The sequence below is a fragment of the Mus caroli genome, unplaced genomic scaffold, assembly GCF_978045245.1.
Source record: "Mus caroli unplaced genomic scaffold, Mus_caroli_1 scaffold_5, whole genome shotgun sequence".
NCBI lineage: Eukaryota > Metazoa > Chordata > Mammalia > Rodentia > Muridae > Mus > Mus caroli.
Window position 1 is genome coordinate 57,456,940 of NW_028227260.1, and position 26,325 is coordinate 57,483,264.

At 32.7% G+C, this 26,325-nt stretch overlaps 1 protein-coding gene across 1 annotated transcript in view; it reads left to right on the forward strand.

Annotated features, from left to right (window-relative positions):
* Rps6ka6 (ribosomal protein S6 kinase A6) overlaps positions 1 to 26,325 on the forward strand; it is a 141,508-nt gene that overhangs the window by 107,345 nt on the left and 7,838 nt on the right. Inside the window, exons 12-23 of the mRNA XM_029473708.2 lie at positions 3,340 to 3,482; positions 6,536 to 6,606; positions 6,820 to 6,908; positions 7,651 to 7,709; positions 9,830 to 9,932; positions 10,481 to 10,611; positions 12,671 to 12,793; positions 13,399 to 13,488; positions 14,489 to 14,647; positions 17,862 to 18,023; positions 22,432 to 22,508; positions 24,032 to 24,149. Of these exons, the coding sequence (XP_029329568.2) occupies positions 3,340 to 3,482; positions 6,536 to 6,606; positions 6,820 to 6,908; positions 7,651 to 7,709; positions 9,830 to 9,932; positions 10,481 to 10,611; positions 12,671 to 12,793; positions 13,399 to 13,488; positions 14,489 to 14,647; positions 17,862 to 18,023; positions 22,432 to 22,508; positions 24,032 to 24,149 (1,325 nt within the window). The remainder of the gene's footprint in view (positions 1 to 3,339; positions 3,483 to 6,535; positions 6,607 to 6,819; positions 6,909 to 7,650; positions 7,710 to 9,829; positions 9,933 to 10,480; positions 10,612 to 12,670; positions 12,794 to 13,398; positions 13,489 to 14,488; positions 14,648 to 17,861; positions 18,024 to 22,431; positions 22,509 to 24,031; positions 24,150 to 26,325) is intronic.

Genomic DNA, 26,325 nt, shown 5'->3' on the forward strand with positions numbered 1-26,325 from the left:
GAGTGTTCTATAATCTAGTTTTATGGAACCATTCAATCTTTGCACTTCTAAGCATATTTTTTATAATAGCTCAAATCTGGAAATGACCTTAATATTTTAAATAAATTAATAAATTAACAAGCTATGTGTGATTTCCATGTGATGGGCTACTGGGTAATTAATTGATTAAATCATTAATTTCTCAATAATTTGAGTAGATGACAAGGATATTTTACTGAGTGGCTTAATCTCAAAAAGCTGTATATGATTTCAGAACATAGTAAATTCTATATTTAAGTTTTAAAAAGCTATAATCAAGGAACTTAAGAGGTATTTTTTACAGAGATGTTTGGACTGGTATAGTTTAAAGTAAGTCACTCTAAATTAAGGGATATAATATATCAATGTAAAAATAAAGGAGAGAAAGCTATTACCTTGTAAACTGAAGTAAATGTATCAGTAAAAGTATACATACATTTAAATACTTCAAATATATCTTATTTTATCTCTTTCATAGAGTTTGAGACAGGAAGTTGAGGTATTGCTGCCTTTGTCTTCTAAGTGCTGCAATTATAGGCATACCTGGGCTTTTTTTGTCTTCTGTAGCCCGTATATTCCACTGATCTAACTTTTAAGACTATTTCTTATTATATTTTATTTTTAATGTAATATTTTAAGTGTCTTAGGAGAATGGATACAGTATATTAATATAAAAATATTTACTTAAAGACATAACACAGATGTATTCTGCATGTTATTTTCTAAATGAAAACATTGAATGTGGTTTGAAAATCAGTTTTGAAGGAGTCTGAATTAACCAAAGAGAATAGTGTTGGGCTATATTTGTTCATTTTAGAAATCAGGAGTAATTAGCATACTGTAAAGCTCATTGTTCTCATAGTGATGGTGATAGACTTACTTCTATTTTCCTTTTTTATGGAGGGTAGGAAGCCATTTTAATATTCTATAGCATTCAATTTAAGTATACATTTCAAAATAGCTCCAAAAGAATTTGAAGATTCCTAACATGAAAAATATTTGAGGAAATGAAAATGCTAATTACTGTAATTTAATCATTGCTTGCTATGTACTATCAAATTTACTACCATAACCTGTCAATAAATATTTTATTACAATTAAAATTTTAAAGGAAATGAAATTTTAAAAAGAAATTCAATATGAAGTGATTACAATGCATGGAGGAACCTTAAACATCTGTTACTGAATTGAAAGGAGCCCCAGGAAAGGCCACACACCGTGTTTCCAACATGGCATACTGTGGAAGCAGAGTTTCTGGGGATGGAGAAAAGATCCATGTTCTCCATGGAATGAGGGAGTGGGGAGTAGAACGGGGTCACTAGGTGGAGCATAGGATTTTCTGGATAATGAAATTGCTATGAATGACACACCTCTAGTAGTTAGATGGCATCATTTATCTTGATTATATTAGCATACAAATACATTCATGAGACAAAATCCAGTGGTGATTTATATAAAGGGAGGGATGAAAAACTATAGAGGAAGAAATTTATATCACAATTCTTGAATAGTACCACTAAAACTACTAAGATCCCTCAAATATCCTATTGACATTCTTCCATAGGCTTTAGGCTAACTGCCAACCACTCTTCTAGTCCTATTCCTACAGTTTTGTTTTCCTCAATGTAATATAAATGTACACACACAGTCTAAAACTTCTTAAGTGTGGTTTCATTTGCCTTAGGGATAATACATTTGAAATGCATCCATACTGTTATATGTATTACTGGTTTGTTTTCATTTTAATTATTTACTAGTATTTTCAAATTGGATTTTGTTATTCCAAATGAATTTGAGAATTGCTCTTTCTAACTCTGTGAAGATATGAGTTGGAATTTTGATGGGGATTACAATGAATCTGTTGATTGCTTTCAGAATAATAGCCATTTTTACTATATTGATCCTGCCAATCCATGAGCATGGGAGATCTTTCCATCTTCCAAGATCTTCTTCCATTTCTTTCTTCAGAGACTTGAAGTTCTTATACAGATCTTTCCCTTGCTTAGTCACACCAAGATATTTTATATTATTTGTGACTATTGTGAAGGGTGTTGTTTCCCTAATCTTTTTCTCAGCCTGTTTATCCTTTGAGTAGAGGAAGGCCACTGATTTGTTCGAGTTATTTATGGTGGTATCTTGGTATTTTTATCTTTTTCATTTAAGGGATACTTTTTGATGTTTTGGGTAAAGATTAATAAAATTATATTAATTAAGAGTTTTGGAATGAATGTAATATTTAATTTATGTCAGTAAATTGTCAAGAACATCATTACTTACTTTTGTGGTAAATGTGTATTTAAGAAGAATCTTCCAGATTATTTTCCAAAGTAGTTACACATTTTCCAAACCTACTGAATGTGTATAGACATTTTAGCTATTCTAATAGGCATGCATCTCAATGTGTTTTTTCTTTTGTTAGTGACTAATGATACTGTCATTTTCCATATATTTATGTCTTTACAAAAGTGTTTGTTCAGATCTTTTGAACACTTGTAAAAACTGGATTGTTTCCTTGTTAACCTTCAATTTTTTATGTTCTAAATACATACTTATCATTAGATAATGATAATGATATAGATTAGATAATGATAAAGATATTTTCTGGTCTTATTTTTTATTTTATTAATATATCTTTACAAATGGTTAGGGTTTTTTTTTTGAGAATTTCATGGTTTTTTTATCCTATTCACCCTCTTCCCCTGGCTTTTCCTGGGTCCATGCATACATCACTACATAATCAATTTTATTCCCTTTCTAAAAATATTCGCTTCAAGATTAATTTACACTGAACAAATAAGATTCTTGGGTGTGTTATTTTACACTGGAGAGTAGTTGACTTACTAAGGGCCACACTTGTTTTTTTTTTTTAATTTAATTTAATTTTTTACTTAATCACTGTACATTTCATGAGAGGGTAAGGGTCCCTTTGGGTATCTCCCACCCTGGCACATTAATTCTCTATGAGGCTAAGTGCTTCCTCTCCCACTGAAGCCAGACAAGGCAGCACCCAGCTAGAAGAACATATCCCATAGACAGGCTTTTGAGATAACCTTACTATATAGGATAGCTTTGGTTAAGTTTTTCATCCCTCAAAATTGCTATAGACCTGATAAGGTGTATTGTGAGGGAGAGGATTGGCTGAACAGTTTTTAAATGTTCTTAAAGAGTTTCATCTTAAAATATAAATTGATTTCTGTTATTTTGTCAAATTAGCTACATCAAGAGTAATTTAGGCTAATGTAAATTGTTTTAATTCATTATTTTGTTTTTCATATATCCTATTTCCTGAGATTTTCAGCTTTTTTTTTTTTGGTAACACAGATTTTGGGCTTAGCAAAGAGTCAGTGGATCAAGAAAAGAAGGCCTACTCATTTTGTGGTACAGTAGAATATATGGCCCCTGAAGTAGTAAATAGACGAGGCCATTCTCAGAGTGCTGATTGGTGGTCATATGGTGTACTTATGGTAAGTTGTATTATGTTCCTTAATTATGTCAATACATGGCTAATACTATTGAGGATTTACTTTTAAGCTTTGGGGTCATCTCAGGAAAGGTTTCTTCTAATAGTTCATAACTAATGTTTACACTGTGGTGATTAGCAAGCAATTAAACAAGGGCTAAGGTTTTAATGTTACGGTTGAAAAGATCAATAGCAATACTTTTATATAAGCTATTAATATCTGAGATTTAGAAAAGTTTTAGTTGAGTCTTAATTTGAACCAACACTTATATGCTATATTATTAGGTATCACAGAATTTATCACCTTCATCATACTTATCCAATTGTTTCACACCTTCCCTAGCTGTTGTATTGTAATTTTTTTTTATTTCAGTAAATACTGTAGTGGAATTTATATAAATACTAAATACAGGTGATAAGTGGTTATTGAATCACAGTTTTCCTGCAAGATCTAATTATCCATTTTTCCCATATATCATGGAAAATTACATTACATTGATATATAGTAAATGTCTTTTTAAAGGAGTTATTTGGGGAAGGCAGTAGTTAATTTAATTGCAACTACCAATACATTATAGCATTTTCTCCAATTAGCAAACACATAAACTAAGGCTGGAGAAACAATTTTTATTAGATATTTTCTTATTTACATTTCAAATATTATCCCCTTTCCTAGTTTTCCCTCCCAAAATCCCCTATCCCTCCCCCCTCCCCCTGCTCCCCAACCCTCCCACTCCCCTTCCTGGCCCTGGCATTCCCCTATACTGGGGCATAGAACCTTCACATGACCAAGGGCCTCTCCTCCCATTGATGACTGACTAGGCCATCCTCTGCTACATATGCAGCTAGAGCCACAAGTTCCACCATGTGTTTTCTTTGGAGAAACAATTTAAATAACTAAGAAAACTATCCAAAAATACCTTAAAGTTTGAGGAAGATTCATTTAAAAGTCAATGTAGGTTGAAGAGGTGGAACTTAAGCTCTGAATGATCGATAAAATTTCACAGTTTGTCAAGAAAACTGACTTTTGTGATCATATTAACAAATTTTTGGACACCAGTTTGATTAGAGAAGACAAGAACAAGGGCAAAAATGGAGGAAGTGCAGCTATAAACCTATAAACTTTTCCAGGTGATTCTTTTAGTATTTTTAAACTATTATAGTCTGAATCAGGATGGTAAAGAAAGGTTATATTTTAGGAAGATTAACCTTCACATCATTATATAAGTGGATGGAAATTAGAGGGATAAAATGTCTAGAAACAGGCAAAAAAATTCTTTCAAGATTGTCATAGGGTTAGAGTTTACTAAAAAGGAAAACTTGAAGGCATTTCAGATAACATGATTAACCTTAGTAGCTGAATAAGTGACCGAGAAAGTGGAAGAGATGGTTTAAAGGTAAAGATACCTCTAAAATATGTGAACTTAGTGGTATGAAAGATAGCAGATTAATACAAAAGCTATACTGGTAGAAATACTAATAGTACCTGGTAGGGAAATAATGCATTAACATGTAGCACAGGCATAGGCAGAACGTAGTAGAAAGGACACTAACGGAATAACTGGAATCCTTTGCAGACTTTATTAAAAGATAATGCAACATGGAGAGGGAGGGATAACACCTACCATAATTTCTTTGTGAGGAGGTAGGATTCTTAGATGCAGTCCCTCCATTTTTTTCTGTGTCTACTATCATACAAACTATTACTATAGATTTGAAGAGAAAAATAGTGCTTAAGAGAGGATGAGGTTGGAGCAGTAGATTTGATGTTATCATGGTACAAGAGATTTGTGCATAAGCTAATTAATGTTATGAGTTCAGCTTAAATGAGCACAGGACTGATGCCAAACTAGTAGTAAATCTTATTTTGAAATATAATTATTAGTAGTATAGTTTTTTTGTGTGTGTACATGTTGTGTGTTGTTGTTCATGTGTGTATGCGGGAACGGGGAGAGCAGACCCAAAGTTGACAACTTGCAGTTGAATTTCATTTTATTTTTGAGAGAGGGCCTCTTATTGCTCCTGGAGCTCAAACCATTTAGCTAGACTGACTCGCAAGCTCCAGAGGCATGATTGGAGATCACTTGTTTCTGTTCTAGTAGTATTGTGGTTAAGCATGCATGTCGTACCCAAATTTTTATCTAAACTGTATGGCAAACACCTTACCCACTAAACCACTTCCCCTGCCCTCTTACAAAGATTTAATGAACTAGTAAGATCTTTAATTTAGGACTTCTTCCCTTTCTCCCTCCCTCTTCCCCTCCCTCCCTCCCTCTCTTCTGTACTCCTTTTCTTTATCCGTTTCTTTTCTTCCTTTTTCTTTTTTCTTTCTTTCTTTTTTTTTTTTTTTTTTTTTTTTTTTTTTTTTAGTTACTAAGCATTTAACTTAGGACAAACTAGACAAGTGTTCTACCATACAGCAGAGTTCTCACACTTAGACCTAGTCTTTTAAAAATAATGGTACATGTTATTTTATCTTGTCAGTTTCTACTAAGGTATCCAACAGTTCTTAAACTGACTATGTAGCTCAGACAGACATTGAACGTGTAATTCTTTGGCTTCATATTCTAGAATAAATGAAATTACAGGAATGCACCACCACCCCTAGCCTTACTTCTAATTTTGGGTTTCCATTTCTTAATTTTATTTTTTACTTGTCTTCTTGTTAGAAGGGATTTACAATGGTTACTTTTAAATTTTTTCTTGGTATGTGTAAATCCCAGATACTTTAGTGTATATTTTCTTTTTCCATTATTATTACTTGCCTTAAACATGCATCTTTGTTTATAAGACAGATAACTTATTTTCAGATTACATTTAGTTTGAGAAGTAAGACATGTCAGAAATAAAGTAAAACTACTGCTGCAGTTCAACTCTGTCAAACTCTACATAGAGATATACATAGAATCTTCTTTAAGTGATCTAATTTCTGATTGTCTTTAGAGCTACCGTCAACTGAAGTCTGCATGATTTGATAATCATGTACCAAAAGTCTTGTCAAATTTAATTATATGTTATAAGTTATAATAAATTATTTTTTTATTTTATTTTTTCTAGTTTGAAATGCTTACTGGCACTTTGCCATTTCAAGGGAAAGACAGAAATGAGACCATGAATATGATACTGAAGTAAGTAGGAACACTGTTGCTCTATTTAGGGAAAAAAATTCTTGCTTCTAGTATTGAAATCTTAATGTGATTTTCAATAAAGACTTAAACTGTTTTTTACTATCTTTTTCTCTTCTAACATATAGGAGAATTATTACAACTTTTAAATTCACTTTCAGATTTATTGGTTTATATTGTCTAGATTTAAGTGATAAATTTTCCATTGTTTTTCAGAGCAAAACTTGGAATGCCCCAATTCCTTAGTGCTGAAGCACAAAGTCTATTAAGGATGCTATTCAAAAGGAATCCAGCAAATAGATTGGGTATTTTTTATATCTTTTTAACCTTTATAACAATATACTACATATACTAGCTAAACAACTGTGTCTTTATATCTTTCAGTTTAAATTCATTTATGCTTTGTATTATGAATTTTTAGTATTCTACATAAAATATTTTTATGATTAAATCATGGAATAGTCTATTCAATGAAAAGGTTTGTTGAACATGTAATTAATGTACAATATAGGGTTCTCTTGAACAACATGCAGAGTTTACCTGTATTGATAATCCTTTTAGATTTTTGAGAGTGGTTATTTTGTTCTCCTAATATACTTAAAAGTTATATTGTCAAAACTCCTCAATATTTGACCAATTTTCAGGAACCTTTTCCTAGATCCTGATATGATACTATGGTCTATGCCCTTGTATTAACCTTATAGTCTATTTGCTCTTTGTAGATTTAACCTAGTGTATGAATATGAGATATGAATTGAATTGTGAAAAAAAATTAAGTTAATGTTATATTAAATAGAAATTGCATTTTAGTATTTGGTGTTCATCTTGTTTTATACAGTTCAGTTTATCCATCAGGTTTTTTTAAATTAATAGTAAATAAGGAAAAGTTAATACAATACCAGACAATAAATCATAAATTCACTATAAGGAATCTAGAGAAAATGTACAGTCATATTTATATCTAATAGCTTAGAAGTCAACTAGCAAGATTAGATATTAAAATTCAAATTAAAATTTAAGCCATTAAAATTTATTTCCATATTATAGGGTCAGAAGGAGTTGAAGAAGTCAAAAGACATGCTTTTTTTGCTTCCATTGACTGGAATGTAAGTTGAATATTAGGTTGTTGGTAAATAAATGATTTTGAAATGGGCAAAACTCTTTAGAATCAAAGGTGTTACAGAGCATAATCTATTTATTTTATATTAAATCTGGCATTTTTGCGAATAGGTATCATATAGAATGGCAATACTTTGAAGTAGTAGATATATTGAAATACTAAGTTTTGCTTGTCAGTTGTAACTGTTAAATAAGATAAATGCTATACTTCCACTCTAGATTGGAAAAGGTGGGTAAAGGGAAAAGTGGGTGGGGTTATAAGAGATTCTTCTAGGTAATAATAATAAGCCCAGGTATTATTAAAGTTTAGATTGTTCATTGATACACACACACACACACACATATACATACATATACATATATATACATATATATATATATATATATATTAGAACAAATTAAATTTAAGGAAAAAATTTACTGTGGGTACTTTCTTAACATTGGACATAATAATAAATAGAAACTTTGAGAAATTCTGCTATAAAGGTTTTAATTTATATACCCAGCTTGATAAGCATAGGCATTATAGGTATTATTTTTATTACTTGTTTCAACCATTAGTTTCTGATTTTCCAAATTCTTGGGTTTTTTCTCCTCTCTCAATTCATTAGTTGTTGAAATGTAGAATGTTTGATTACCTTGTATTTACATACTTTCCAAATTTTTCTTTTTACTGGTTTCCAGTTTATAATAAAAAGTATACTTGATATATTTTTAGTGCTTCCAAATTCATTGAGGATTGATTTATTGTCTATCTTGGAGAATGTTCAGGGGGCTTCTGAGAAACTATTAAGTGGATTTTTTGGTAGATATATGTTTGGACCATTTAGTATAGGAAATGTTTTAGCCTTGCTGTCTTTGTTGGTTGAGTAGAGTGTTAACCTTCCTGGCTGTTATTGTTCAGTTGAGCCTTTGTCTCTCTTTAGATCAGCTAGTATTTATATAAATGTTTAATATTTGGTATCGTATACATTTAGATGTGTCTGTTTCTCTTGCTGACTTGACATCTTTCTCATAATATAATGAGCTTGTTTATTTTTAATGCTAATGACTTCAACTCTATTTTATCTGATGTATGGCCACTCACACTTTACTTTAAATTCAATTGGTATGGACTTGATTGTCACTCTATGCAGGTTGTTAATGGTGAAATGGATTTGTTGGAAACAACATGCAGATTTCCTTCCTGCCATTCTCTCTAATGAGTCTTTCTTTTATAACACTAAAATCAGGCACTGTGGTCACTAGTTTGATTTTCTTAACTCTGTAGAAACTAGTTTGATAAGTGAATGTCTCTTCCACTTGGTGTGTTAATAGACACAGATTGTAAGAGCATCTTATTTAACTGTAATCTTGCTTACCCATCTGTGCTTTTAAAACATGCACAGTTTAGGAACTCAGATCATTAAGTACAAAGAGCATATTTAATGTATCTTACGGAAATAAACTACTTTGGATGAAGTATTCATAAAAACAATCTATTGATTTTGGTAGTTATTTCAGAATGGTTAGTTACATTGTGATGTGCTTTGGATGCTCATAGCTCTAGAGACAATTTATTTCAATATTCAGAGCTAAACATCTTTACTCCTTTATATTGCAAGCTGTGACATCACTATATGATGTCACATATGTTCTCTGAATTCATTAGACTTTGGACATTACGTAACTCTGAAATGTAGAATTTGGTTAACAATTATCTGAAACCTATGTATCTATTTCTAATGTGCTGATAGATTGTCAATTTTATGTGACATTTTCGCTTATCAAGTACAGGTTGCATACCCCAAAAGTTTAAGATTTGGGGGTTTTGGATTTTTGTGTGTGGGGTATGTATGAGTGCATGTATATATATGGTAGGACGTGAATAAATTTGAGGATAGAACTCAAGTAATATGAAATGCTTTGTGTTTAATATATGCCTTATTCATATAGTTTGAAGATAATTTCATACACTATATTTACTGTTTTGACTATAACTATTATACTATCATATTGTCTTTCTAAATGTTTTAGATGTTAGATTATTTGAATTTTAGATGTTGTATTAGGAATGCCCAACATGTATTAAATGTTAAAATGTTTTCCACTACTCCATTGCCTCTAGAAACTATATAAAAGAGAAGTCCAGCCTCCTTTCAGACCTGCTTCTGGAAAGCCGGATGATACTTTCTGTTTTGATCCTGAATTTACTGCCAAAACACCTAAAGGTGATACATATTTGTTTATAATTAAGACTTTTCTCATAATTACTAAATAAATTAAACTTCTTCAGGAAAATTTTAAAACTGTACAAAATTAGATTGGGTTTTGTGAAAATGTAGACTCTGTGTACAGGATTACTACAATCTCTAATTGAGAAGTACAGAAGCATGGTGGAGGGTACAAGATGGAAGGGTGTTTTGTTTTGCAAATTTCTTGACAACCTGATAATTTTCTGGATAGTGGTACAAGGTAAGACATGAAACAGACACTGGCTCAGTTTAGAAATTGATCTAATTAACCTTTAGTGACATCATTTTCATATATTCCTTCAAGAAATATTTAATCCCTACTATGTGTTGGTTAGTGAGAGTTTAGCAGCTAAAAAATAAAAATTATTGGCCATATCACACACAGGCAGGTCTACAAAGAGTGGAGAGAAAGTATGAGTCATATTTATAGTGTGATATTTGTTTCCTATATATTAAAAAACTGCTGATATTATAATCACAGAATTCTCTGTAATTCTAGTAAAATATAACTATTTAAATATTAGATTCTCCTGGTTTGCCAGCCAGCGCAAACGCTCATCAACTCTTCAAAGGATTCAGTTTTGTTGCGACTTCTATTGCAGAAGAATATAAAATCACTCCTGTTACAAGTTCAAATGTATTACCAATCGTTCAGGTAAGTTCTGCATCATCACAATGTTCAGTTTCAAAATAAGTATTTCTCTCACTTAATAATGGATGTTTAGTAGTTATTAAAAGATAATTGTTAATGACTTCATTTACTTCTCAGTATAATTGAGTTAAAGATCTTTATATTTGTTATATGTCTTTTTTGGCAAGAAATTGATGGAGGGAGTTATAAATTAGTTTATCATATTGTTTTGATGTTTTAGAAAGCCTACAGTATAGAGAGTTGTTTCAAAATTTATATAGGCAAAATGTGGACACTGTGCCCCTTCTTAGAATTGGGAACAAAACACCCATGGAAGGAGTTACAGAGACAAAGTTTGGAGCTGTGATGAAAGGATGGACCATCTAGAGACTGCCGTATCCAGGGATCCATCCCATAATCAGCTTCTAAACGCTGACACCATTGCATACACTAGCAAGATTTTGCTGAAAGGACCCAAAGATAGCTGTCTCTTGTGAGACTATGCAGGGGCCTAGCAAACACAGGAGTGGATGCTCACAGTCAGCTATTGGATGTATCACAGGGCTCCCAATGGAGAAGCTAGAGAAAGTACCCAAGGAGCTAAAGGGATCTGCAACCCTATAGTTGGAACAACATGATGAACTAACCAGTACCCCGGAGCTCTTGTCTCTAGCTGCATATGTATCGAAAGATGGCCTAGTCGGCCATCACTGGAAAGAGAGGCCCATTGGACTTGCAAACTTTATATGCCCCAATATAGGGGAATGCCAGGGCCAAAAGAATGGGAATGGGAGGGTAGGGAAGTGGGGGGCGGTATGGGGGACTTTTGGGATAGCATTGGAAATGTAATTGAGGAAAATATGTAATAAAAAAAAAAAAAGAAAATTGGACATAGTACTACCAGAGGATCCAGCAATACCTCTCCTGGGCATATATCCAGAAGATGTCCCAACCGGTAAGAAGGACACATGCTCCACTATGTTCATAGCAGCCCTATTTATAATAGCCAGAAGCTGGAAAGAACCCAGATGTCCCTCAACAGAGGAATGGATACAGAAATTATGGTACATCTACACAATGGAGTACTACTCAGCTATTAAAAAGAATGAATTTATGAAATTCCTAGGCAAATGGATGGACCTGGAGGGCATCATCTTGAGTGAGGTAACACAATCACAAAGGAACTCACACAATATGTATTCACTGATAAGTGGATATTAGCCCAAAACTTAGGATATCCAAGATATAAGATACAATTTGCTAAACGCATGAAACTCAAGAAGAATGAAGACCAAAATGTGGACACTGTGCCCCTTCTTAGAATTGGGAACAAAACACCCATGGAAGGAGTTACAGAGACAAAGCTTGGAGCTGTGATGAAAGGATGGACCATCTAGAGTCTGCCTTATCCAGGGATCCATCCCATAATCAGCTTCTAAACGCGGACACCATTGCATACACTAGCAAGATTTTGCTGAAAGGACCCAAAGATAGCTGTCTCTTGTGAGACTATGCAGGGGCCTAGCAAACACAGGAGTGGATGCTCACAGTAGGCTATTGGATGTATCACAGGGCTCCCAATCGAGAAGCTAGAGAAAGTACCCAAGGAGTTAAAGGGATATGCAACCCTAAAGGGGGAACAACATTATGAACTAACCAGAACCCTGGAGCTCTTGTCTCTAGCTGCATATGTATCGAAAGATGGCCTATTTGGCCATCACTGGAAAGAGAGGCCCATTGGACTTGCAAACTTTATATGCCCCAATATAGGGGAATGCCAGGGCCAAAAGAATGGGAATGGGTGGGTAGGGAAGTGGGGGGCGCTATGGGGGACTTTTGGGATAGCATTGGAAATGTAATTGAGGAAAATATGTAATAAAAAATATTAAAAATTAAAAAAAAAGATTTCTGGAATGTGGTACATTATTTTCATCTCAAGCCTGAATTATTTAATAAAACATAATGATCTCATAAATTTGAAAAAAAAAAGAAGTTTAACTTAAGGTATGTGATTATTTAGGATAAAAATGGAAAAAGTATGAAATTATTTCATTTTCATTAGTGTTTATTTTTTAATAAACAGATAAATGGAAATGCTGCTCAATTTAGTGAAGCTTATGAATTGAAAGAGGATATTGGTATTGGTTCTTATTCTGTTTGCAAGCGATGCATACATTTAGCTTCCAACGTGGAATTTGCAGTCAAGGTATTGTTTCTGAGCTTTGTTTTTTGTTGGATATAATTTGTATTATAAATTAGTTCATACACAGGTTTACTGAAACAAGGAAATATAAGATGATGAGAAACATGTTTGTGATTTAATGTTTTCATTTTTAACTTCTTTACAAGGCCTCATTTTGACAAATCAGCATTATTTTCTTATTGTTTTGTTTTCTGATTAATTTTTAGTATAGCATGTGAAGATTAAGCAACTGTAAAAATTGCATATTATCATTTAGTATAGTCTAAGTTAAAGTTTTTCTGTTAAATTTCCATTGTAGGGAATTTTTAAATGTTAAACAATTAGAGAATGATGTTCTTAAATTCTTAAGTATTTTTAGTAGTTTAAACTGGTTGAAAGTTGACATGGTGGCACTTGCATGTAATTTGACTATAGATAGGGCTTGTCATATATGAGCAGCCAGACTGGGCTTTGTAATTTCTACAACACCTTGGGCTAAATTGTATAATCCATATCAAAACAATACTAACAAAATGCTAGAGTTAGAGAGATATAAATGGAAAATATTTCTTTCTACTTAAAGAAAATCAGTTGATTGATTTTGAAAATTTTGTCCATTTGTTTCTTAGATCATTGATAAAAATAAGAGAGACCCCTCAGAAGAAATTGAAATTTTGATGCGCTATGGACAACATCCCAACATTATCTCTTTAAAGGAGGTATTTAAAAATCTGTCAACTAAGTTAATGAAGTTATGGACTAGACCTTTATAGCTTTGCCCTCAAACCTCAATTTGCTGCTTTCCTTCTCCAGTAATTCTATACATGTTCTCTTCTTAAGGATTTCAGTAAGGAATGATGATTGTTGATAAAAGAATATCCTACTAATCTGAATATATTCTGAGTAGTTAACTCAGCAATATTACAACTGGAAACATAATTGATTCTGGAAATTTTACTTTCTTGATTATGGAGAATAGGCTGTAGAATCATGGATCATTCCTTGAATGAAATAGTATTAGCCTGTAGTTGTATAAAATGAGCATCTTAATACATACATTGATGTGTATCAGTGAATGATGACTCTTACACTAGCAAATAGGCTCATTTTTGTAAATATTCAAAATATTAACCATCATCTTGATCAATTTGTTTTGGGTAATATGATATAATCTGATTCATTATATTTAAACAGTAGTTTGTGTATACATATAAATCTGTGTGTGTGTGTGTGTGTACTTCTATGTTTATATAAAAATAAGTCCCATACAGAGTACGAATGCTTTTATCTATTTCTTATACACTATTTGAATTCAACATGTGTTTAGACCATACTCATCAATAAACTAATAAATGCTATGTTTACTATCACAAATACGATTACTATTGAAGAAATACTTGTAATATAATGAAAATACAGTATACATGCTATTTGAAAGGCACCGAATTCTACTTTTTTATTTATGTGGTTTCATAGAATTCTAACCTTCAACCTCAAAAACTCCATATTATCAAATTCCATGGCATGGACTTACAGAACTGCATAATAGATAATTTAGCTAATTCATCCTGTAGTACAGTCTGTACTACATTAACAAGAAAGAAGTTATATGTGCACTTTGATTTTAGAAGTTGTACTAACAAAGCAAAGTAAATATAACTTACAGAAATTAGGATAGTGATTATAAGTAATAAAACTTTAAAACACATTCCTTTTTAGGTCTTTGATGATGGGAAATATGTTTACCTTGTTACGGACTTGATGAAAGGAGGAGAACTTCTGGATCGTATTCTCAAAAAGAAATGTTTCTCAGAGCAGGAAGCTAGTAATGTGCTGTATGTAATAACCAAGACAGTTGAATACCTTCATTCTCAAGGAGTACGTTACAGTTGCATTCTTCCTTCAATTATGGGACCTATGTTATGTTTGCAATATATTTTTGTAGAGAAAATTAAACTCAATGTTCGAATGAGGTTTATAGAAAGTAGTGTAAGCTATGTTTATCTAACCTTTACCTTGAAATTATCAAGACTTAATCAAACTTTAAAGTCAAATGTTGCCGGGCGGTGGTGGCGCATGCCTTTAATCCCAGCACTTGGGAGGCAGAGGCAGGCGGATATTTGAGTTTGAGGCCAGACAGACAGAGAGACACAGAGAAACCCTGTCTCAAAAAAACTAAATAAATAAATAAATAAATAAATAAATAAATAAATAGTAAATAACAGAGAAACCCTGTCTTGAAAAACCTAAATAAATAAATAAATAAATAAATAAACAACAGAGAAACCCTGTCTTGAAAAACCTAAATAAATAAATAAATAAATAAATAAGTCCAAACCAGGCATGATGGCTTGCACCAGTAATTTCAGCAAACGGGCTATACAGAGATACCCTGTCTTGAAAAACCAAAATAAATAAATAAATAAATAAATAAATATCCAAACCAGGCATGATTGCTTGCACCGGTAATTTCAGCACGTGACCAATGCAAAAAGATTGCTAAAACTTAAAACCAGCCTGTTACATAGTGAGTTCCACACAAGCCTAGACTTCAAAAATCTAACAAGACAAAAAATATTCAGAACATATCGAAAATTATTAGAATTATTTTATTATTATTAATTTTAGCACCAAAAGACTATATATTGACTCACCAACTGGCCTAAATATGGCAGTAAGTTTTTATTCTAAACATATGAAATATCAGTATGTTAAATTTTGTGGAGAAGACTTTTTTATGTTGTCATTTCATATATTAGGTGATGAATTGAAATAAAAATATCAACTTATTCTTGAATATGTATATCTACTTTAAAAATTAGGCAGTAATTTAGCTTATTATTTTAGATTGAATCATTTGCAGCTGAACAATACCTATGAAATATAAAGAATGAAAATTGCAATTCAGAATTGATACAGTAGAAATTGTATTAAAGTCCTGCCTTTAAAATAGAGTAATAGTGTTGTAGTGACCGAGGAATAAGACTATAGTAGCTGTCAATAAATTGTACAATACTAAAAGAATAGTCATTCTCGTATAATTTAATCCATTGAATTTCTTTGCAAGCACCAAAAGGGATAACCAGAACTTTTTCATAAGGCATGATAAACCAGAAATTTTGTTTATACAATAAGATAAACATCTATTGTTTGATTTGTTTCTTAATAAATCTTGTTTTTAGACAACTTAAATAACAGACATTTTGAACACTTGTACATAACAGGCATCATAAGGAAAAGGTATTACAGATTCAAATACTAAGGAAGATTTGTCCTTATCTGTAAAGAGCGTATATTGCTGTGCTTTGATAAGAAAAGGTAATGAATATACCACAACTAGTTCACCAAACAAGTAATTTTCAGTTCAAACTCAGCAAATATTACACTTCAACAAAATTATAAGCACTGGAGAATAGTAGCAGAATGTAAGTATCTTCATAGCGGAACATCACCATAGGGTACAATCCTCCTGCTGTGTGCTAGAACTAAATTGCATCAGTAGTGGAAGCAGAAGGGTCACCACATGAAGAATGTCAACAGTTCTATCAATTCACTTAGCCTTTCTTTCTTTCTTTTTTTATTATTATTTAGTAATATTTATTTATTTATTTTATTACGTATTTTCCTCAATTACATTTCCAATGGTATCCCAAAAGTCCCCCATACCCTCCCCCCCCCCGACTCTCCTACCCACCCACTCCCACTTTTTGGCCCTGACGTTCCCCTGTACTGGGGCATATAAAGTTTGTTTGTCCAATGGGCCTCTCTTTCCACTGATGGCCGACTAGGCCATCTTTTGATACATATGCAGCTAGAGATATGAGCTCCGGGGTACTGGTTAGTTCATATTGTTGTTCCACCTATAGGGTTGCAGATCCCTTTAGCTCCTTGGTTACTTTCTCTAGCTCCTCCATTGGGGGCCCTGTGATCAATCCATACACTAGCAAGCGTTTGCTGAAAGGACCGAGATATAGCTGTCTCTTGTGAGACTATGCCGGGGCCTAGCAAACACAGAAGTGGATGCTCACAGTCAGCTAGTAGATGGATCACAGAGTCTTTCTTTCTTCATTGTTTCTGTTTTTCTACTGAGTTTGCATTTTTTTCTTGAGAGTTTCATGCATTATAAACATATTTTTTCACTCCTTTGAGATTATTATAACCAGTTAAAATCCAATATATTCTAACTTGATTCATCTGAGAATCACAGCTAGATTATTTTTTCCTTTTTGTTGTATTCAACTTGTCTTGTTTATGTAAGTCCTATGGTTGGATTGTGTCCCATGGTGATAAAAAGTCATGAAGATATTTATATTCTGTTACTATTCTCCAGTGGTTTAAGTGTAGGTTTAAGTATAATTTTGGCTGAGTTTGGACTTAAATTTCCTTATTTGGTTTACTAGCTATGATATCTTCATATTTATTTTTATCTAAAAGCTCAAACCCTTTCTAAACAATTTTATTTAATGTATCAGTTCTGGTTCTTTTTTTAATACTATTCAATACTTTGTATTTGTGCTCTTCTCAGACAGAAAAACTACTATTTTCAAATGAATATGAACTACCCTTGCATATAATAGAGACTGCTCTGGGTTTTTTTTGGGGGGGGGAGTTGGGGGGAAGGGGTTGGTTTAGTTTTTTTTGAGACAGGGTGTCTCTGTGTAGCCCTGGCTGTCCTGGAACTCACTTTGTAGACCAGACTGGCCTCGAACTCAGAGATTCCTTTGCCTCTGCCTTCCCAGTGCTTGGATCACAGGCATTTGGCACTTCTGTCTTGCTATAAAGACTACTCTTAATTCTAGGGTAAAAGGCACAGATAGGGAAACCTATCCATAACTTCCTCTGTTTCCTTCTTCAACCAATGTGTGGTACTTATCAGTGTCTGTCTGATTTTCTAAATTATCTTGAACCTACAAGCTTTTTGCCTTTTGTTATATTGAGTAAATAGTTGGAGTGGGGGTGGGGCACTAGGTAAGACCTTAGTAGAACCAAGATTTGAAGTTGGAAAGAATGAGACTTTTTACTATAAATATATAAACTACTTTAACAAAAATTTAGTTATACAAATATAATGCTGTTTTCTTTTATGTTCAAGGTCGTCCATCGTGATCTTAAGCCCAGTAATATTTTGTATATGGATGAATCAGCCCATCCAGATTCAATCAAGATCTGTGATTTTGGGTTTGCAAAACAGCTTCGTGGAGAAAATGGACTTCTGTTAACTCCGTGCTACACCGCAAACTTTGTAGCACCTGAGGTATTCTTTAACTATTCCTGTGGAACTTTCCTTGTTTTCCTAGATTAAGTCTTCATGGCATCAAGCATGTTGGTGAAGACAGGTAAAAGCAGAGTTGCCTTTTTTCTCAACTAAGAAGCTCTTTTTCTAATTTTGAATTATAATAATTCTTGATCTAAAGAGTTAGTTACTAGCATCTAAAACAAATATATCTTGTAATCAGGGTAATCGGTTCTATTAGGCTATTTCCTAATATAGAAATCATGATTTCAAAACAGGGTTTCATCATATAGCTCTGGCTGTTACTGTAGCTGGAACATATAGCATGTCTCCTGTGTTTGTCTCCTTATGGCTGGGGTTACGGGCATGTATTGTCATGCCTTGCTGAGAACCATTTATTTTAGGGCTGAGATACACCTTTAGATCACCTTAGCAGGTGTTTTTGCTTTGTTTTTAAATAGAAACATTGTCTTTTCCTGATAAACCATTTCTTTTTCCTGAGGGAAGAGTCAAGAAAGATGAGGCTGGAAAAGTTTAGGAATATAGATTGCACTTTTGAGATGCTCTCTGATATTAGTACCTCCTGAAGCAATAAAGACAAGATCTGTGAAAAATCAATCAGGGATTACATTGACTACATAATAAGTTGTTTATAAGTCAAGAATTGTTCTTAATATGTTATAGATGTTGATAACCAATGGGAATCTTTGACATACTAATCCAGATATCTCATTTTGAAAATTTGAATTTGCCAAACAAGAGAAATGTACTAAATAATCTGAAAGTGAATTTTTATCTCACATATATATTTTATTTTTATCAAATAATTGATAATTTTAAGCAGATATTATAAATACTGCCTATAAATCAATATTTTAAATTAGTTGTTAGGAAAATTATTTTCATATAATAAAAATGAAAATGTAGAAAAGTAGACTTTATTAATAAAAACTTACATTTTTTCTAAATTTTGCTTTAAAATGCTATTATTGGGGATAGAAACAATGTTTGCTTTCATAAGCTCTTTATGATATTGTTTGGACTGTTATAAATTATACATATATCTACAGAATGGTTTATTCTGTACTTGAATGAAACTCATACTACAACAAATGTACAATTCTCACTGAATTTTACTAGGTAGAAAACTGTTCTTTTCAAAATTGAATTTGGGACACATATTCCCAAAAGAGGTTATTTTATTTGGACTACCCTCAGGTATATGAGATAATCCTTTCCCCATAAATATTTCTAGCTGTTTTAGACTTTGGCCTAGAGTAAGACTAGCCTTAATAAGATAGGAGAACAGAATATTTGAAATGTGGTATCTTTTGTTAAATATAAGCTATATAGTCACCATGAATATTGTAAATTAATTTTTAATAGAATAACAGAGAACTTCTAACTGCATATTTTAATGGTCAGATTCTTAATTTTGGCTTGATTTTGTGTAGCTCTACTCTGATATTATGGAAATTTACTAGAAAAACTTGAGGAATGAATGTGTCCCAATAGAACACCAAAAAATTTTTAAATGAATAAACATAGTATATGCATGTTTAGATTAATGGTTAGGTAAACATTTTAAGATTAATGGTTAGGCAGTCATTTGAAATGAATGTATTACACAGTACTACACAGTACACTGCTGCTTTTTAATTCTAACAGACTCCCATTGCAGTAAGACATTTTGTTTATTGTAATAGCAAAAGCTTTCAGGTAGGCATGTGGAGATCATTTCTCCATAACTGGCATTTGAACTACCCTTTGGGTTGCTCTTGTATGTTTTGAATGCTTTAAAATATTTTATCAAGTGCTAAATACCCTGCCAAAAGTTAGTAACTATTTTTAAATTGTTATGAATTAAATACATTAGTCTTTTTTCTAAAAAGATTCTTTCAAAGTATACAATAGAACTATATACAAGATAGTCTACTTTAAAACAGAATCAGAAAGATTGAATTAGCCATGCAACTATTTTAAGAAATAATAGAAATTTATACGGTGGTACAGAATGTATTTAAGTATGTAGGAAATCAATTTTTTTCATGATAAGCTGTAACATTTTGACACCTACTGCACAGCTGTGCTATTCTTATAACTTACAAAAGTTATGGAGATAGTGAACCACCATTTGAGTTTTTTGTTTTTTAAGCCATGGGCTTCTGCATTTAAGCAGTCTTCCTCCCTCAGCCTTGGGTAGGACTACAGGTAACAAACCACTGTTGCTGCTCAATTTGGTGGCACGAGCTGGGAGAGCAGCACCAAAAATGAGGACTACAGTCTCATACAATTGCCAACTTTATTCAGAGCATCAGAAAATTTATATTCTAAGGGTTAAGTGAGGTCAAATGAGAAAAGGTCACATGAGTTTAGCTGTATACAGTCACAAGGTCAACCTGTGCTAGAAACATCATTATGAATAATAATGGGTAAGATAATAGTTAAACTAAGGTAAGACCATGACTATTTACTACATCTGGGAGGGGCATGAAAGCACATTCCAATAACAACCCATGTTATAGAGAAACATAGGTTACAAGACTTTTGCCTTGTTTCCTTGGAATTACCATACAAGCTCTCAGAATTCTCCTCATGCAACTTCATTCATGGACCCTGTTCTGAAAATCCACCACTTCTGGTAAGGCTATGAAAGTACAAATATGAGTAGGACAAAGTGGGAAAACAAGGGGATGCTTAGAACTATAGGATGATGAGGAATGAGGACATACCAGAATAAAAACAATGCTGTAGAGCTTTAGGTTGCACTTGTTAGGGCTTTTATAGTTCAGTCTTCCATAGACTCTCAGTTTTACATATGTGTTCTTTATTTGTTCTAAGACAATGTTTCATATACCCAATGCTGGCCTTATCCTTGATATTTATATAGCTCAGACTGGTCATGAACTCATGATCTTTTTGCTTCTACCTGATTGCCAGGATTGCAAGCGTGCACCACCATGCATAACCACATATGTGTTCCTATAAATACATTTGATTATAAATATATTTTATAGGAATTATAAATAAATTTTAAGCAAGTTATTTATCATATGTGTCTGATAATTATGAAATCCAAAACTGTAGTATATTTTAGCCTTTTGTAGATGAAAAGTCCGGGCTTATGTTTGCATAGCCACCAATGTTAAAAATTAATTTTTTAATTTTGTTTGTATGCCTATCGGCTTTAACAATGATCTTAATTTTTGAGTAAAACATGCCCTCATTTTATTTTTATTAATTTTAAAAATTACATTGATTATTCTATGCATTTGTGTGCATGAAAAAATGTGCATGTCATACATGTGGAGTCAAGATCAAACTCAGGTCATCAGACTTGGCAGCAAGCACCTTTGTCTGTTGAGACATGGAACTGCTGACCCCTAATCCCTTTATTTTTCTAAGCTGTTGAGGTTCATAGAAGAATATTACATTAATTCATAGTAAAAATATTGTTTAATTTGTATTAATATTGCCCCAAAACAAAAGTAGTTACACAAATTATTATATATATAAGCTCACTCTTCTTTTTAAGACACCAGCCTCATGTCTCAAACTATCTCATTAGATCATAACTTTTCTATTTTTTATCAATTTTATTAGAAATTTATACCCACAATACATGGAAACAAATCATAATTGGAATTTATACTTGTATAATATGTAGTTCATTTACAAAATACCTATACACACACACCCCACTAGCAAAGAGTTATCAAGCCCACTGTGATGGATCATATCTGATGAATTACTAGCACTTGGGAGATTGAAGCAAAATGACTGCCACAAGTTTAAAGCCAGCATGGACTATAATAAGAAAACACTATCTCAAAAGAGGAAGTGATTTCATAGATATAAAAAGCACTGACTTTTAGTAAGAATGCTTGTTATATAGTGCTGACCAGCTTTATGATTAACATTTCTGTTTCATCTTCATAATTCATGGTAATTGAAGTTCATAGTTGTATAATATGTACTCATTTTACAAAATAGTCATACATGTACAATTGATTGGAATAATTGATATCTACTTCATAGAGTCAATATCAGAATTAAAAACCTCAGTACTGTTTATAGTTCCATCAAACACCTGCACAGACTGATCTTAAGTTTAGGTGTCTGTATATCTAATTTGCCAAGATGAGGAATGAAAGTTCATTGAGGTTAGGTTTTATGTCTTTTAGGGTTGTTGTTTTTGTGTGTAGTCCATATATATTACTTAGCTTATAGTAATGACAGTATACACAGTGTTTACAAATTGGAAAATATTTTACCTTTGCCCTTCAGAGAGCATAAAATAATTTTAAATTTTTATTTTTATATTGTTAATATTTACAAAATTATTAGAACAAAATCAATCTCCCAGTGTATGAAAAAAATCTTAGGTATATATTAGTTATATTTTATACCACGAGTATTTTTTTCATAGGTTCTCACTCAACAGGGATATGATGCTGCCTGTGATATTTGGAGCTTAGGAGTCCTTTTGTACACAATGTTGGCTGGGTAAGCTATTTACAAACTCTTGTTATTTGAACTTTACCTGAATATCTTCATCTACAAAATGTACAGAAAAAATTAATGTTATAAAACAGACAATTGACATTTTTAAACCTATAATTCATATTTGTAAAATGAGAAAGATACAAAAATAGAAAGGTTTTTATAAAGAATAAATGTTTAAGAATGAAAATTTTATTTTTACAGTAAGTGCTTTACTTTTTAAAGGAGTTTATAAATCAGTTGTATAATAGGAACTCATCCACTGAATTTATTAATGTTAAGTTAATTATTATAAAAGCACTTTAATTCTGTCTCTTTCGGCAACAGATTTAGTAAGATGATTGATAAGAAATATAAACAATACTAAATAATATTAGACTAGAGGAGCATGCATATACATGTCTACTATTAACATGAGGATAAGCTCAAAACAGATATAACATAGACTATATTAATGTTTATAATTTATAATTAATTAAAATGATATTTTACTCTTAATACTGAGTAGTACTTTTATTTACAAGGGAATATTTAGGGCTGAATAAATTATTAAGTTACAAAAAAATGAAGGAATGGTTAACTAGTAACTATTAGATATGACATTTTAAATATTAAATTTAACTGCTACACAAAAAATAAAATATCAATTTCATAAGGTAATTTAAACTGTTAAATTGGCTTTATGTATAATTGCATATGCCAGGATTTTAAACTTTATAAGCTCTTACAGACTGGTAACCTTAATCAGATATAGTCAACAATATAGGTTTTAGACCATGGGATATAATTTATTGCTTGCTGTTTTCAAGTATTTGCTTTATGACTAGATAAGAAGTTATTATATATACGTATAAGAGCAATCTTACATTTTTAACCATAAATTGGCCTTCCCATTCCCAAGTGTAAAGGGATGTCAGTTACATCTAATGAAGTGCTACAAAAATGATCACTTTTTGTCAAGTTAATTTTTAAAATTCACCTGAAATGTATGAATTTACTTTCAACCCATAAATAATTTCATGTGCATAATTCAGTGACTATAGTCACTGAATTTATATTTACATAAATATTAGATGCATGTGTTTTTCATGGATATTAACTGGAAGTTGTAATTTGTTTCCACTAGTCATATTCATAAAAATAAAATATTAATGAATAAGCTGAATTAATACATTATAAATATGTAAGAATTGAAATAGTAGATATATTAATATTTCCTTGCTAACTTATGCCAACAGAATAGAATATTTGTGTTTTATTGTGGTCTCATAATACTGTATGTTTATATAAAAGTCTACCCTTATTTTGCATCAAAGAAAGCAAAAAAATAGCGTCTTAACTGCATTAAGTAACTTATTAGGGTTAAACTCACTATGTATATAATTTTATATTAATAGTAGAGAGGAATATTAGGTAATGCTCTTGGCGGCTTTTTATATTTTATATAGACTTATAGTGATCACTTTTAATTATATATAAAATGTACTTTTACTTCTTATGTTTATTAAAATGTATTTTATTAACAGCTACACTCCATTTTCCAACGGCCCCAATGATACTCCTGAGGAAATACTGCTGCGCATAGGCAACGGGAGGTTCTCTTTGAGTGGTGGAATCTGGGACAATATTTCACGTGGAGCAAAGGTATAAATCATAAATATATTGTTTTACTGTGTTGATATCAAATTATTAAAATCTAGATGTTATATCTCAGTGTGAATTTGTTGTATGTCTTTCTTCTGTTGTCACATCAGGAGTTGAGGTTTTACTATAATTACTTTATTTTCCCTTCTCTTTCTTTTGTCCAACTTCTCCCATGGAACCCACTTTCCTATCTTTCAAATTTATGGTCTCTCTCTTTGGTTGTTGGTGATTGTGTGTGTGTGTGTGTGTGTGTGTGTGTGTGTGATTCAATCCACTGAGTCTGTATAGTGTGTGTTACCTCTGTGTGTAGTTTTACCTGTGTGAATGTGTTTTCAGGACTGACCATCTAGTATTGGATAACCAATAGGTTAGCTTTTCTCTGGGGGAGAATATTTCTCTTGCTCTAAGTATTCTTTTGTTACCTATAGTTCTTGGAGGGTTATGTTATTAGCTTTTTCTCTTTCCATGTTAGCATGTGTGTTGGTGTCATTTTCGTTCAGGACATATTTTGGAAGCCATGTTGGTGAGATGTTATGGGTGTTGCTTCCGTTGAACATCATATGTATGTACCAAATGAACTTAAATAGAATCATAATGATGAATAAGTAGAATAAATCAAAATTGAAAGCTTAGAAGTTGTTAATGAAGCCCTAGCTGACCTCAAACTCATAGAGCAAAAATTCAGGTGACAGCAGATGCTAGCGAGGATGTGGAGAAAGAGGAACACTCTTCCATTGTTGGTGGGATTGCAAGCTTGTACAACCCCTCTGGAAATCAGTCTGGTGGTTCCTCAGAAAATTGGACATAGTACTACCAGAGGATCCCACAATACCTCTCCTGGGCATATATCCAGAAGATGTCCCAACCGGTAAGAAGGACACATGCTCCACTATGTTCATAGCAGCCTTATTTATAATAGCCAGAAGCTGGAAAGAACCCAGATGCCCCTCAACAGAGGAATGGATACAAAAAATGTGGTACATTTACACAATGGAGTACTACTCAACTATTAAAAACAACAAATTTATGAAATTTTTGGGCAAATGGATGTATCTGGAGGATATCATCCTGAGTGAGGTAACCCAATCACAAAAGAAGTCACTTGATATGCACTCACTGATAAGTGGATATTAGCCCAGAAACCTAGAATACCCAAGATACAACTTCCAAAACACAAGAAAATCAAGAAGGAAGATCAACGTGTGGATACTTCATTCCTCCTTAGAATAGGGAATAAAATATTCATGGAATGAGGTGCAGAGACAAAGTCTGGAGCTAAGATGCAAGGATGGACCATCCAGAGACTGCCCCACCGGGGTCCATCCCATAATCAGCCTCCAAATGCTGACACCATTGCATACACCAGCAAGATTTTGCTGAAAGGACCCAGATATAGCTGTCTCTTGTGAGGCTATACCAGTGCCTGGCAAATACAGAAGTGGATGCTCACAGTCAGCTATTGGATGGATCACAGGGCTCCCAATGGAAGAGCTAGAGAAAGTACCCAAGGAGCTGAAGGGGTCTGCAACCCTATAGGTGGAACAACAATATGAACTAACCAGTACCCCCAAAGCTTGTGTCTCTAGCTGCATATGTATCAGAAGATGGCCTAGTCAGCCATCATTAGGAAGAGAGACCCCTTGAACATGTAAACTTTATATGCTCAAGTACAGGGGTAACACCAGGGCCAAGAAGTGGGAGTGGGTGGGTAGGGGAGCAGGACAGGGGGAGGGTACAGGGGACTTTTGGGATAGCATTTGAAATGTAAATGAAGAAAATACCTACATAAATAAATAAATAAATAAATAAATAGAGATCTTTAAAAGATCACCAGAGAGAGAGAGAGAGAGAGAGAGAGAGAGAGAGAGAGAGAGAGAGAGAGAGAGAAATAGTAGTACAAGGAAAAAAAGGCAGTGTTTCTCATTTCATGAAGATAAATAGTGTAGTGATCTCAGCCTTCTTATGTTTCAATTTACTTGGTATAGGGGGCATTTGGGGATTTAATTGATTTTTCTCTAGTTAGGCCAAAAAGGGCTGTAAAGTATTTTTACCTTGGCTGAATTGAATTCCTGGAAATGTTTTCCTCATCCAGGCCATGCAATACAGGAGTATTGGACCAGCCCTTAACTTGGTTCTGCTAGATGTACCCACAGATCTCCTAACAGCTGGATGCCCC